This window comes from Pelobates fuscus, chromosome 6 (genome assembly GCF_036172605.1).
Source record: "Pelobates fuscus isolate aPelFus1 chromosome 6, aPelFus1.pri, whole genome shotgun sequence".
Taxonomy (NCBI): Eukaryota; Metazoa; Chordata; class Amphibia; order Anura; family Pelobatidae; genus Pelobates; species Pelobates fuscus.
Window position 1 is genome coordinate 27,172,571 of NC_086322.1, and position 16,042 is coordinate 27,188,612.

The window sequence follows — 16,042 nt, forward strand, 5'->3', positions numbered from 1 at the left end:
CTGTTACTGGTGTTCGGTCAATTCTAATCTTATCACACACATATAGAAATCTAAAAATGTGAGCCCATAGTTTTTTTTATTTTTTCACAATTCCACCATACATGCAGATAACTTCCTACAATGTTCTTACATCTCCAACACATATCTGACTTGCTAGCATTTTTTTTTTGTCTTGTTGGCACTAAATAGCATCTGTTACACACTTTAAAGTGTGTCTCAAACAGTATTATATTTTGTATATTTTTCTTAGTTCTAAATAGATTTTTACCCCAGACACAAATATCAATATCAATATTGCATTTGCTTTCCCATTTTCTAAACTGTTTTGGCAAAATAATTTTAGACATAGATCTTGTTAACGCGTAACACTTAGATAATATTTTTATTGATTTTCCTTTTTCAAAGCTTTGTTTTATATATATTGAACTTTGACTTCTCCCTTCCTCTAAGTTTTTAAACAACAGTGATTTAACTCTCAGATAATAGAACACTTTGGATGCAGGCAGGCTATATTCTTGGACTAAAATAGCAAATGTTTTCATTTTTCCCTACATTATTATATAATTTATAATTTTAATGTTCCTTTCTCTCCATAAATCTAGTTTTAAATAATCTATTAAGAATTTCAGGATTTCTAATTCCATAAATCCATATAGCTTGCCTATATTTTTTTATATTCTTTCTTATTTTATAACAAGAAGAGCAAATATGAGTTAAAATTACATTTTTATTTTCTTTCATTGCCAAAGGTATTTTATTCTGCCAAATTAACTTATTTAAGTCTTTCATATTTGACACTTGAGTTTCTAGAATGAACCGTCCTGTTTCTCTTACATCTTTTTTAGTTAGTATCTGAGTGTGGTATAGTATGCTGGCTTCGTAATGTTTTATAATATTGGGGAAATGCATACCTCCTTGCCCCAAGGAGTAGTCTATTGTTCTTGATTAAAACAAGGTCTTTTCCCTCTCCAAACACAATTTCTAAACATTCTCTGTATAATCTCTAACCAGCTAGTGGAGATTTTTAATGGTATCATTTTTAAAAAATAAGTCCATCTAAGGACCATATAGGCATTTACAATATTAATTCTTCCCAGCCAGCTCAGTAGCAAAGTGTTCCACTTTTTTTAGAGTCATCCCTGTAGATTTCATCAGCTTTAAAAAAATAATCTCTGTTAGTCTATCTAAGTTATCCGACATCAATATACCCAAATAATCAAAGCTTCCCTTGGCCTCTTTAACCCTTTCAGGACTGAGGATGGTTCAGGACCGTCATCGGCATTGTTGCATTGCCGACCGGTGACGGTCGTGAACCGTCCTAATGGTCCAATGTACTTACCCGACCGACGTCGTTCCGCCGGCGGCGATCTGCGTTGCTCCCGGTGTGGGGAGACTGCCTGCAGCCCAGACAGTCTCCCCATGGCGGATTAGGACCCCTGTGGCCATGTGATCGCTCAACAGAGTGGTCACATGGTCACAATAGGTGTCCTAGTGTCTGCCTGCAGGGGGACTGATTGTGCTGACAGGCAGTCTCCCTGCTAGTGTAAAATCATAAAAAATTAAAATTAAAGTTAATAAAAAAAAAAATATATATATATATATATATATATATATATGTATATATATATATATATATATATATATATATATGATATAGACATATATATTATGTCTATATAATATGTCTACATATAGCATGTATAATGTCATACTAAGTGTATGTTTATATTAATATGTACATATATTAATAAAAAATACACTTATAATTACACTACACACGTATATATATAATAACTATATATTGTATATAAATATTATTATAAAATACAAATAAGTAATTTAAATTAAATAAAAGCATGTAAAAATAATAGCAATTTAAGAAAAAAAAAATATATATATATGAAATGTTATTCTAACTGTATTTTTGACTGTATTTTGATAGTAATATATATATATATATATATATATATATATATATTTATATAAAAATACACTTAGAATGAAATTGTATATATATCTATCTATATATATATATATATATATAAAAATAAATAAAAATAATACGAAATATACATATGTCCATATACAAAATTACATAAATAATTATATAAATATACACATAGACTTCAATATATAAAAATATGCATATATATTTAAATTCTACGTGCGTGTTTATGTAATATTTTTACATAATTAAGTAATTTTATTGATTGCAATTTGAGGGACCTGCCTGCCAACCCAGGCCGAAAGTCCAGAGAATTTAATTTGCTAGCACTATATTTTACCCTGAAACTTTCTATGACACCATAAAACCTGTACATGGGGGGTACTGTTTTACTCGGGAGACTTCGCTGAACACAAATATTAGTGATTCAAAACAGTAAAACATATCACAGCGATGATATTGTCAGTGAAAGTGACTTTTTTTGCATTTTTCACACACAAACAGTACTTTTACTGATGATATCATCAGCTGTGATACGTTTTCCTGTTTTGAAACACTAATATTTGTGTTCAGCAAAGTCTCCCGAGTATAACAGTACCCCCCATGTACAGGTTTTATAGCGTTTTTTAAAGTTACAGGGTCAAATATATGGATCAATTATTTTTACATTGAAAAAGGCCAGGTTGGTTACGTTGCCTTTGAGAGCATATGGTAGCCCAGGAATGAGAATTGCCCCCATGATGGCATACCATTTGCAAAAGAAGACAACCCAAAGTATTGCAAATGGGGTATGTCCAGTCTTTTTTAGTAGCCACTTAGTCACAAACACTGGCCAAAATTGGCGTTCAATTTAGTTTTTTATACTTTTTTCACACACAAACAAATATGAATGCTAACTTTGGCCAGTGTTTTCGACTAAGTGGCTTCTAAAAAAGACTGGACATACCCCATATTGAATACCCTGGGTTGTCTACTTTAAAAAAAATATATATATACATGTGTTATTCAGAGATTTAAGACAGATAATAGTGTTACAATGTCACTATTGATACATTTTAAAAATGTATGTTTTGAAACCGCAATATCCTACTTGTACCTATAGCCCTATAACTTGCAAAAAAAAAGCACGTAAACACTGGGTATTTTTAAACTCAGGACAAAATTTTGAATCTATTTAGCAGTTTTTTTCATTCGCTTTTGTAGATGAGTAAAAGATTTTTCAAGTAAAAGTCAAAAAACATGTATTTATTTAAATTTTTCATCATATTTTTTTTATTTTTGTTAAATTAAATTACATGAGATTATATAAATAATGGTATGTAAAGAAAGCCACTTTTGTCCTGAAAAAAACAATATATAATTTGTATGGGAACAGTAAATGAGAGAGCGGAAAATTACAGCTAAACACAAACACCACAAAAGTGTAAAAAGAGGCCTGGTCTCAAACGTACAACATTGCAAAAACAGTCCAGTCCTTAAGGGGTTAAAGCCATATTAATCTAAGATTTGTTTTTTTCTATCCCCTTCACAATTTTTAAACATAACAGATTTATCTATGTTGATCTTGTAATTGGATATTTTGCTATATTGCGTTCTCTCATTTATGAAATGGGCAATGGAAGCATTTGGATCAGTCAGTGTCATTATAGTGTCATCCGCATATATACACAGTTTCAATTCCCTGATGGTTGTTGTCAAACCGTCTGGACCGGGAGTTTTGAAGTTTACTAGTTTTTCGATAGCTCAATTAAATTCTGCTTTAGTGAGGGTACGTTTAGAGAATTATTTGGTTCCAATGTAATTTAGGGACGTTTATATCTTTTAGATAGTTTTGATTTGAATTTCTTTAGGTTGTTTTGGGATGTTATATAATTCTTCATAATAAGTTTGAACATTTTTTGCTATAGTCTCTGGATTTCTGTATGTTGTTTGTTCTTTTTTAATACTTACTGTCCTATTATTCCCTGTTTTCCTCTTTAGTTTGTTAGCTAACCATTTTGTTATTTTATTTTTGTCATCATAGAAATTCATTTTCATTTTCTCTAAATTTTTATTGATCCATTCCATTTCTATTTTATTTATTTTATTTTAAATCTCCTCTAATTGTTTTGTCGTTTCATTAGTTAAGTATTTTTTTATGTTTTTGGGTAGCTTATAATACTCTATATATAATTTTTCCCTCAAGGTGCCTTTTTCTCTTTGGATTTTACTTTTAAGTTTTATCAAATACCCTCTCACTATGGCATTAAAGGCACACCAGATGGTTGCATACGACAATCCTTCCGTTTTGTTTTCAATAAAGTACAGTTCTATTAGATTTCTAATTTGGTTTTGGTCTACTATATTAGACAAGATATTATCATCCAGGCGCCACGTAGTAAAAGGTTTATATTTTCTCATTTCCTTTATATCAAACAAGTTATAACTACGGTCCGCCCATGGATTATCCTCTATTGTAATTTTCTGCTTTTGTTCAACTAAACTATTCTTGCCGAAAATCAAATCGATTCTAGACAATGATTGATGTACTCTAGAGTGGTGTGTATATTCTTTTTCTTTCACATGAAATACATATATCGCCATATATCCATTAAGTTATTTTCTTGCATTATATTTCTTAAGGTATTGGATTGTTTTTTTAATTGCTTACTGATTTATTTATTTTTTATTTATATCGTGCATGAGGGTGACATTTAGATGCGCAAAACCACAACGATTGTTGCACACTGATCATAAAACATAGGATTACAAACATGTGGTGATAGATGCTAGGCACATTTTAGTTTTATAGATGAATAACTAGTAGATACATTCTGGTCCAGGCATGCAGTATCATACACTAATATATAAAGACCTTAAAAGTGGCAAGCCCAGATGGCTTGTGAGGAACTTGAGCATAGCTATGCATCTTTTGTGTGTACTCGCAGTGTTCCCCGATGAGCTAGCAGTAGAGTAACTAAGATAACATAAAAGAACAGAACATAAGATATCTGAATACAGAGGCCCTACTAGGTGTATTCATACAATTGAGTATTCACTCCAGGTGGTATCGTTGTCTCAGAATGCGTTACCGGCGTGTAATGCCGTTGTAGTGCCACCAGTGTTTTACTTGGAGGGCAAGGGATGCCTATATATGGTGAGATTTATTACACCCGGCTATGTCAGGGTTAGGCTCGAGGAGTGTGTTAGGCTAGTGTCGGGTGGGGGGGGAAGCAATGCGGTCGATAGACCTTCCTGCTAGAGGAGTGTGGGTAACAACAAATAACTTTAGCAGCAGAATAACTCTATAGTGGCTGCATAACATGGGAACATTTTCAACATTTGGATTATCAGATCCTGTACATCACAGTTCAGAGTCCGACATAGTCAGGTAGTCACAGTTCCACTTCGTGCGGCCGTGGGTCCACGTGGGATAAAGGGTGTCGTTTTTTCGGGGTTCCACTTGTGTGTCGGTTTGGTTGTACCCTGAGGTTCAGCTGCGTTTAGAGAGTCCTGAGGGAGTCCCAATGTAGGTAGTAGCGCTCTGGCTTCCTGGAGGTCACGCACTGCATGGTTGGTGTCACCGTGTTGAATCATCAATTTGCGTGCTTGGTGCCATTTATAATTTAGGCCACGTTTCTGCAGCAGTGTCGTAAACGGCCTGAGCGACCTTCTCCATGCCAAGGTGCCCCCTGTAAGATCAGTGAAAAAGGATAGTTCCATCGTTTCGAATATGTAGGGGGAGCAGTGTCTAGCCGCTGTTAAGATAGCGGTTCTGGCTGAGAAGTGCTGGAATCGCACGATCAGGTACTTTGGGGCTGCTGCTGGTGCGGAGGCCGGTTTTGGGGCCCGGAAGAACCCATCCACTGTGATGGACTTCGCCTGTCGTGGTGATAGTAGGGCCACTAGTAGGCGCCTCAGGAGGTGCGGTATCTCAACCTTTTTTTTTTTATCTTATACTGTATCTGGAACACAATTAAAGTCCCCAGTTATGACTAACAATCCCAATTTAACTTTTTCCACCCTTTCCATTATCTTATTTAAGTACTTGGTTGGTAAAACATTGGGGAGATACAGATTTACAAAAGTATAATTAACTGAGTATATATTACATACTAAAATCTGATATCTACCTTCTTTATCTACCTCGGAATAGATTGTCTCTTTATTAAGCTTTTTTGAAAAAATAATGGCCACTCCTCTTTTTTTACTCTCTCAAGAGACATGTGTGCAGCTACCTCATACCACTCATATTTTCATCTGATCTCCTCCTCCCTTTTCCAGTGAGTTTCTTGAATCATTGTTATGTCTATACGGTCCTTTCCGAGTAATTCATATAAAAGTTTTCTTTTAAATAGTGTATTTAAACCCTGTATATTCATAGAAATGCACTTCAGAGTTATATCCTAGTTATTTACTCCTTGTCCCAGTCTCAGCATTCCCCACAAAACCAATACATATACATTCTCCTATAAAACAAGGAGAACAACACACATTCTCACCTACATCAGATTGCAATCCCCTCTGAATGTATTCCTTAACATAATTACCCATAATTTCAAGGGCTGACTAAATGACCTCCAAGCAGGGGTATTACGAGGATTGATCTAGACCAGCTATTTCTATAGATAAGATTCCCTATTGTACTATTGTATTGACTAGTTGTATTTTCATTACCTGTAACTCATAATTTTTTTTACAGGTTTTCCTTCTCTTTATATTCCTGTAATATCACTTCTAAATTATCCTGTTACTTTATAACCTGTCTAGGGCATATTGCCTAACTCTTGAATTCTGTTATCTGTCTTCATTCTTACCTATATTTTCACTTATAGGTTATCCATCTACTAACTGCCTATAATTTCACTTATAGGTTCTCCTTATACCATCTACCTATAATTTCGTTCATAGGTTCTCCATCTACTTCTGCCTATAATTTCACTTATAGGTTCTGTTCCCATCATTTTCCTAAAATCCTGCCTAGTGCATATTGCCTAACTCTTGTTTTCTATTATCTTGCAATGTAATTCCATCTATATGTTCTACTTTCTCCCTTTATCTTTATTATTTCACTTCCCCTTAATTCCTGCTATTCTTATTGTTTTTCAAGACAAAACTAAGATTCCAAAAAAAGAACCTAAAGTTCACCTCAGTTTAAGTCTATCTGAGCTGATTGGAAGCATGACAGGCAGTGAGCATCAGTGTATGTTTGTTTTTCTACGAGCATATGTCTGTGTCTTCGTTGTGTATATGGGGAGTCTGCTTGTAGTTTTGCTATGTCTGAAGTATTTTTGGCGAGGCTGTGTTGTGTTAGACTGGTGGGGTGACTGTGTGTATAGGAGTGCCTATCCATAAGGTGATATTGTGTGGTGCGTGATGATGTATGTGGGTGACTTTTTGTGTGTGGTGTATGTATGTGTCCGTGCCTCAGGAGGAGACTGCGGGGGACTGAATACATTCAATTGAAAAACTGAACTGTTATACTGCAATGTTTGCTTGTGCTATATGTATGTGGGTGTAATGATATTGATGTTACAAAGTTTTGGAGTCCAGTAGCCAGATCAGCAATGTTTTCTGCCAGAGGTAGCCACTCGTTACCCAGGTGGTTGAGCCCCTGAGCCTTGAGTGGCCTTCTGGTCTTAAGCAGAGATGGGAGACTGGAACAGAGAGATGATAATCGTAGTGAGGCAAGCCGAGGTCAGTGGGAAGGAGAAGCAGCAAAGTCAAAAACGGTCCAAAATCAGCAACAGGTAGGAGAAACAGGAACAAGCTTGATTAGAGAGTACAGGAACCACAATAATCTGGCAAAGGTACAGATACAGGAAGTGGCTTTTATAGGCCAAGAACCAGACACATGACCAGACACAGCTGAAGAGACTTGTCACTGATACCAATGCTTATAGAGTCAAGGTTACCAGATCTCAGGTACATTTGCAAAAGGCAGGCTGGTGTAGTGGTAAGGAAGAGGTTTAGCAGCATGTAAACCAGGGTTCGAAACCCAGCAGAGTCAGTTCCTCACAGTGGGATTACTGTAGAAATGCAATTATGGGCTATTTGGTTTTCTTCATTTGTGAAGCATCAATGATTATTACGGTTTAATAAAGGTATGACATTTCTAATATATATATATTTAGTTTTTTAAGTTTGTGTTCTACACCTAAGTACGCTCGTATTTCTTTATATTCTTTCAGAATAACGTGATCTATTCTACACAGATACACATCCGTAAGTTATGTTTCTCTATACCTATTTTCATCATCAATCAAATAGCTTCACGAAGGAAAGCTACACCACAATTAAATAAGTTAACATGCAATGTGCATGGACAAACAATTTGGTTTGGTTTGGCACTTACGAAATTCAGGACTACGGCAATTTGACACTTTAGCACTTCTGAAATTCGAGACTTTGGCAATTCGGAACTTGCGCACTTCAGCAATTCAGGACTTCGGCAATTCCCTAACTGTACCCCTAACCCCTAAACCTAACCCCTAATCTTACACACTAACCCCTTACCCTAACCACTACAAACACTTACACATCTAGGGTTAGGGGTAGGGTTAGATTCCTGTCATCATTCGCATAATTTTCCCTCCCTCTCTTGTTTTGCCACTTTTCAGAAATCCGAAGCACTTCGGCACTTCGGCAATTCGGTTCGGTACTTCCGAAATTCAGGACTTCGGCACTTCAGAAATTCAGAATCCGAACGTCCGAATTGCCGAAATTCGTCTGAATTTGCATTCGGAATGAAACAAATTGAACATGTCTACCAGATATCTGTCTTATCGAGCACTGGCCAAACCACTACTCAGGGTAATGTTACTGTTGCACAAACTTCACAGGTCCCCAAGACACATATCATCACACCAGCACACTTAGTACCACCCAACATTAGGAAGGACATTTTGGAAGGGAAAGACATTAACCTTATTTCTTTGTTAATAGCGTCACAAGACCTTTTTGAAAACAAAACTTACAGTTACAGAGACCTATCAGTAGTACTAAAAGCCAGAGACCCCAGATTAAGCAAAAAACTGTCAATACCAGAATTTGTCCTAGCTTTTGGGTTTTTAGACACATAATATGATTATCACCAATGTAGAGAGGAACTGGAATTTTATATGCACAAATTGGTAGATCTGGGGCACAAGTACGATGGGTATACAATTTATGACTACCATAAGTCTTTCTCAGCCATGGCATCCGCTGCCTTGGCACATTTCAATATCCAGACAGATTGGAGCCACTTATAAATGTAATTGTTCAGTCACCACTTTGCCGGACTTAAACCACAGTCTTATGCCCTAACAAACCCATTTTACCTACTATTGTTATTCCACCTCTGGTACCAGTAGAACTGGACAAAAAAGACTGAAAGATAAAATTAGGTAGGCCAATAGTGTTTTAGGTAAAGCACAGATATAGAATAATTTCAATGCAGGTGGCTGCAGTTTCAGTGCCTGCAGGTTGTTGCACGACTGTTCAATAGGTATCAGAGCTCAACAAAGACTATAAGAAGTTGCATCCATATTCAGAGATATTCAGCCAAAAGAGACGTTAAGACTACCATCTTTCAACAAAACCTCTGCACTTTTTGAAATGTATCCCGTTGTGGCAGCAGCACAAGTCTAGGGGCAATTATGGAAGGGGACATCAGTAAAGTGTTACACAGACAATACAGCTGCCTGTGAAATAATAAATAAGGGTAGGTCATCTTCATTAACACTTTTACCTGATCCTTGTTCACATCCCAGGCAACCATAATACCGCAGTTTTCGCTCTGTCTCATTACAACTTACAGGTTTTCTTTCAATCTCATCCCACAGCAGAGAAAGTACCAAACAAACCACTGTTATTTCAGGACCTCATCCTGGACTCGCACTTCTCATGGCTCATGTGAAAACACTAGCACAAGCTACTCTAATAGAGAACACCATATGCTCATCCACTCGAGCAATAATTATCTTCAACAAATTAATTGCAGCATACCAGATTATCGATCTGTTGACATTAGATACTATGGTGGCAGTCACCTTCTTTTGCCACCTCAACCTGAAACATGCACATAAAATTCTATAAAACGTTATCTAACAGGAGCACAACATCCTGTAATAAACACATATACCAGCCATAAACAGTTTCTCTTCACATCCAATAAAGATCATTCTAAAAGGTATTCAACAGTTAGAAGGCCCCAAACCTACAAAATGTCACCCTACTCAAGGGCTGGTAGGAAGAGGTGGAGAACCTGGGGCGGGGGCGGTGCCCATGCTGGCTTTGACGCAGTACCTACCCTCTTCTTCTTTCTTCCTTCCCCTCTACCCGCTCTGTTTTTGTTTCCTCCACACCCCTGCAATGCAGGTATCTACCCAATTTACGATAGCTCCCGACTGCAGCAAAATTACCTTACCTAAAGACCCAGAATATATTCTATATCACTCCTCAAAACCAGAGAGGTGGGCCGTATACTAAATGCCTGACAATCTCAGTGCCACACAAACCTTTTTCGGTCATTAATACACATGCTGAATCTAACTTCTATCGTATTCCACTGTTATACCACCTGCATGTTTTTGTATCTCCTCAAAACCACCAGTATTGTTTCTATGTTACACAATGGAGAACAGAGAAAAGGAAGGGAATGGGAAAGGGAAAGAGAGGGGGGAGTAAGAAAAGAAAGATCAAAAGAAAGGAAAGGAAAGAAAAAAAAGTCCTGACAAACTTGAGCAGGGAACTAAATTCAATGTTGTTTTCCATACTGTTTGCTATGTATGCAATTCCTCACCTGCGTGGGAAAACTGTTCAAACTGTGAATCTCAATAAAGACGGATTTAACACAAAACGTCAGCCTATAGACGGAGAAACATTCAGACCTGTTGGATACCAAATATTTTGAAACACAAACAAACATAACAACTAAAACAGCAATATATCTTATGGGTTTTTATGACCAAACGAGTTCACAATAGACAAAATCAAAGATACTTCCAACATGTTGCAAATTGCAGGTCTAAACAAAAAAGGAGACCACTACACACTAACCCTACGACAATCCAAAACAAATAAAATGGGACCACCTATTGACATACAGTTATACCCCGCAGGATACAAATGGTGTCCTGTACAATTACTTGACCAGTTTTGTTTATCACTGACTGGTCATTTAAAAATGCTCCTCTTCTTAAAGTACATGGTAACCCTTTAACTACTTCAAAATTGATGTAATATGTAATAAAATTGATTGCAATCCCACGGCTTTTATTGGCCATTTATTCTGCATAGGTGCTGCAACAGAAGCATCTAGCCAAAATGTATGAGTACACATTATTAAAAGACTGAGGCAATGTTAATCGGCGTCATACAACTGATACATACCCGAACCTGAAAAATAATTAAGACATGGGTTTAAAGAGTTAGCTAGGTAAGAGCACACTAAATAACCACTCGTATGGTATTATGATTAGAAACGTATTAAAGTGTTGCATTATTAAATTCCTATTTGCCCTCTTTATTTACAGGCACATGACAACCGACTTTTGTATATAATAATTTTAATATTTACTCAGCTTTTTTTTCCTGACCACAAATATATATATATATATATATATATATATGAAGAGTAGCCTAAGAAAAGATCAATACTGATACAATAATGTATCACATAACCAGTATGTTGCTCCCATGCAGTGGATGGAACAGGGAGTTTGTATTCAAAAGGTGGATATATGTTTATCTCACTAAACACTGAGAAGCCTATCATTTTTGTGGTTAGCTAATTAGGCTGTGGTTGAGTGGGGTGGCATATCTCATTTGCTGTGAGCTGCTGGGCATGCTCCAGGTGAAGAAGGCAATCGGAGGATGGATTAGCCTAATACACCTTACGCAGTGTTAGAGATAGTGTGCTGTAGATCCTACAGAAGCCACCAGACACACTTATGTCCCTACTCCATAACTATATCAAGGTGCACTTTACATCAGAAAAAAGCAGGGAAGCAGCATGTGCTTGGGGGCCTGTCTGACGGCTTCTGTCAGGACTTACAAAACACTACACCACCAGAGTAAATGTGTGTGAACTATTCTAATACTGCGTGTGTGACTGTGAATGTGTATATCTGCGTATATATGTGCATATGTCTGACAGTGTATTTTGGATTCTGTGTGAGTGTGTATCTATCTCTGACATTGTGAATTTGTGTGGGCCTGAGAATGTGAGCCTGTGTGTGGCACTGAATCTTTGTGTGTTTGTATTTCTGGTAGTATCAGTGAGTGTGTCTGGGATGTATGTATGTATATGCATGTATTACTGCTTTGTTATGGGTAACATCTTGGCACCATAGTGTTATGGTATGGGCAACATCATGGCAATGTGACAATATACTTATATATTTATTTACAACACTGTTTCCTTGTCTGAAACTTCATTATTAGGTACATGATTTTATAAAGTGTTTCTGTCCAACTAAAATGTTAGTTTTTGTGTCCATCTAATAACGTGCTATCCATACTGAAACAATAAAACATTTAAATATGATTTCCAAGGACATCCAAATTACTAGTATCCTGGAGGTGGCGTATTTGCAATTGCTTGGTAACGAAGGGGTTAAATAGGTTTTATAAATCTATATTTATTCACATACAAATAATATTTTATTTACTATTTTACAGATAGTGAAAACTGTGAGAAATGTCTAAACGCTGAATGGCCCAATGAGAGGAAAGATCGGTGTATTCCAAAACTGGAAGAATTTCTAGCCTACAGAAATGATACTATTGCCATCATTTTGTCCTCTCTCTCAATCTTGTGTTTCCTTATAACATTTATGATATTAGTCATTTTTATTTGGTATCAAGACACGCCTATTGTAAAAGCCAATAACAAGAAGCTCAGCTTTGTCCTCCTGGTGTCCATCATGCTGAGCTTTCTCTGTGTGTTTCTGTTCCTCGGTCGACCTGTGGAAATAACCTGCATGCTGCGTCAAACTGCTTTTGGAACCCTCTTCTCAATAGCAATCTCTTGCATTTTGGGCAAAACTATAACTATCTATATTGTTTTTAAAGCCACTCAACCTGGCAGTGTCTGGAAAAGCTTTGTTAGTTTAAAAGTCTCCAACTGTTTTGTATTCTGCTGTTCTGCTGTTCAAGTTATAATTAATGTAATATGGTTGGCTATTTCACCCCCCTTTATGGAACTTGACACACATTCTCATCAAGGAACGATCATTGTTCAGTGTAATGAAGGTTCAGTTATTGCCTTCTACTCAGTCCTGGGTTATATGGGAATCCTGGCAGCTGTTAGTTTCATAATAGCTTTTTTAGCCAGGACATTACCGGACAGTTTTAATGAAGCCAAGTACATCACTTTCAGCATGCTGGTGTTCTGCAGTGTTTGGATTGCAATGATCCCAGCCTATCTGAGCACCAAAGGGAAATACATGGTGGCTGTAGAGATATTTGCCATATTTGCCTCAAGTGCTGGACTTTTAGCATGCATATTTTTTCCAAAATGTTTCAATATTATATTCAGACCTGAAATAAATACAAAATTCCATTTATTTGGGAATATAAATAAAATTAGGGCCCAGAATTAAAACAAATTTTATGTTTCTAGTTTAATATTTAAGTAAGATCTCTGGTGGTAAAACATTCTCTGGACCCAATCCCCACAGGTTTTCTATGTACATTATATTGGATATAGCTCTATAAAATATTATGTGTCAATCCGGGATGGTTACCAGCATAGTTCAATAGTTATTTATTTTTATTTTATTTATTTTCTCTTTTAAGCCTGAGCCAAATTTTGTTAACATGCATAATACCGTCACCTTAGGCTACCCTCTGCCACGACCTCGCAATGTAAATACATAATGCGTACCTAAGCTAATGCATTTCATATAACAGCCTACCCAGATAGGCATAGGTACCGGAATAGCTTGTTTCTTATGTTTTTTCTCTTACAAAACTAAAATTGTGCTGTACACTCATATGCCACGTTATGTTTTACCTGTTCATTCATTACTGCTTGTGACTGCTATTGTGGCTAAACAAGCCTGTTGTTATACCATGCACAACAAAAATAAAGAATTATAAAAAAAAAAAAAAAAAAAAATTATTATGTGTAAAGAATTAATTGAATATGTCAAAACTTAACTCTGCCTTTATGTACTTGTGAGTATGAATATATCTATTTTTTGTGTATATATATATATATATATATATATATATATATATATATATATATATATATATATATATATATATATATATATCTGTAATAGAAGGCTACACTCACAGATTCCCATAAAATATAACTTTTAATAAGTCTTGTTAAAAGGATCAACGTTTCAGTCCTACTTGAGGACTTTCATCAGGATCATACAGACAATGTACAAAATACAGTATATATATATATATATAGGTTACAATAAAATGGAAATTAACTCACCCCAGGTGCTCTGTGTTGTGATCGGCATCTAGCCCTAGCATAACATTGTTGTGTATAGTTACCATAGTAACGTGCTATGGAAATCGAATATGGCATAAATATGTAATCTTACATTCTAGTGCTGCTGTAAAATATTATGTGAATGGACATTTTATAAGTGGAGAGACAACTAGGGGCGTCATAGGGCGATAATGTGTGGGAAACAATGTATAAAAATAAAGTGCTTACTGCTGTTGAGGTGTTAGTGCAAAATCAGTCACTATGTAAAGTGCTGTGACTATGAAAGTGACAATTATTAAAGTGATATAGTGCTAAATAGGGTGATCTGCCACCTTATTAAAACAACATTGTCAATTTGAAAAAAAAAACAATGTCAATTTAAAATAAAACAGCTTGCAACTGCATGCTACATTCACAAAGAAAAACTAAATAGTGAACTTACATCTATCGCTTAAGGAATACATATTCTCAATATTAGCTAGAAATACTATTATATCAGGTATCAGATATCATGTATTAATCACTTAAATTAATTACTGATACCTAAGATACTTTGATTAGATTATCATGCAACATTGCTTCTAAGCTGAGGACAAAACAAAACAAAAATATATGAAATCAGCAGTTAAAAGAAGGGAAAGAAAAAGAAAGAAAATGAGAAAAAGAAAAAAAAGAAAAAGAGAGGGAGAAAAAAAGAAGAAAAAAAAGAAAAAAGAAAAAAAAAGAAAAGAAAAGAAAAGAAAAAAAACATACATTAAAATAGCATTAGGGGACATAAGGACTGTATGAATTCAAATTACACAAAAGAGTGTAGAGACAGAGCTTAATTTAGTCCATTTGGTGCTCACTTTCATTGAATAATACATTTAAAATTTAAAGTAAATTAAGTAAGTAAATTAGAAGAAAATATAAAAAGAAAAATAAATATTTGTAAACAATGCCTGGATGTCATCACTAGACTATGTGTACAGCAAGTAAAGGCCCCAGTTAATATTTCTTAGTAGAAATACTCAATGACTGAAAAACCTTCCAGTAAGGTGCTATAGCACTGGGTATCCAGTAATTTAAACAAGACTCACAGACATCTGTATGATAGTGGAGCAGTGTCTGACAGCAAATACTGAAGGTTCTCATGTTTTACCCTCCTAGCTTTTCACCAACATCCTTCACTCACTTAACAGTAGATGAACCTTCGTACCATTCACCTTCTTCCACCCAAAAAGTGGGTGTCTGCATGTCTTCAGCATGAATGCAAATAGAAAAGGGACTAGTAAATAAAAACATCTATTTTTTTTACATAATTTAAGTGTTGAAAGTGCCAGCAGTTTATTATTCACTATAAACTTTAGCTTTATTTTCCTATGGCATGCCTATCACATATTTCACATACAGCTTTTCAACTGATGCAAATTCTACCCAGTTGAAAAATGCCGGTTTCATCAGCTTTGTTATTAGGATGTGTGTCACAGAGTCTCAAATTACCCAAGGTTCCAAATATTCCTTTCTAACAGATTTTACAACCAAAGGGAGTAATTTGATAATTTGCCTAATCATATTGGTCAACAAACTAAGACATTATGAACACAAACAAGCAGGGGCGGACTGACAGGTCGGGCAGATCGGTTATGGACCGAGGGCCCGAGGCAGTCAGGGGCCCGGCAGCACAGTCATGCTCT

The 16,042-nt window shown here is 35.7% G+C and overlaps 1 protein-coding gene across 1 annotated transcript in view; it reads left to right on the plus strand.

Annotated features, from left to right (window-relative positions):
- Window positions 1-13,512, plus strand: part of LOC134566023 (vomeronasal type-2 receptor 26-like) — a 64,322-nt gene extending 50,810 nt beyond the window's left edge. Inside the window, exon 5 of the mRNA XM_063425737.1 lies at window positions 12,590-13,512. Within this exon, the coding sequence (XP_063281807.1) occupies window positions 12,590-13,512 (923 nt within the window). The remainder of the gene's footprint in view (window positions 1-12,589) is intronic.
- Window positions 13,513-16,042: the final 2,530 nt, after the last annotated feature.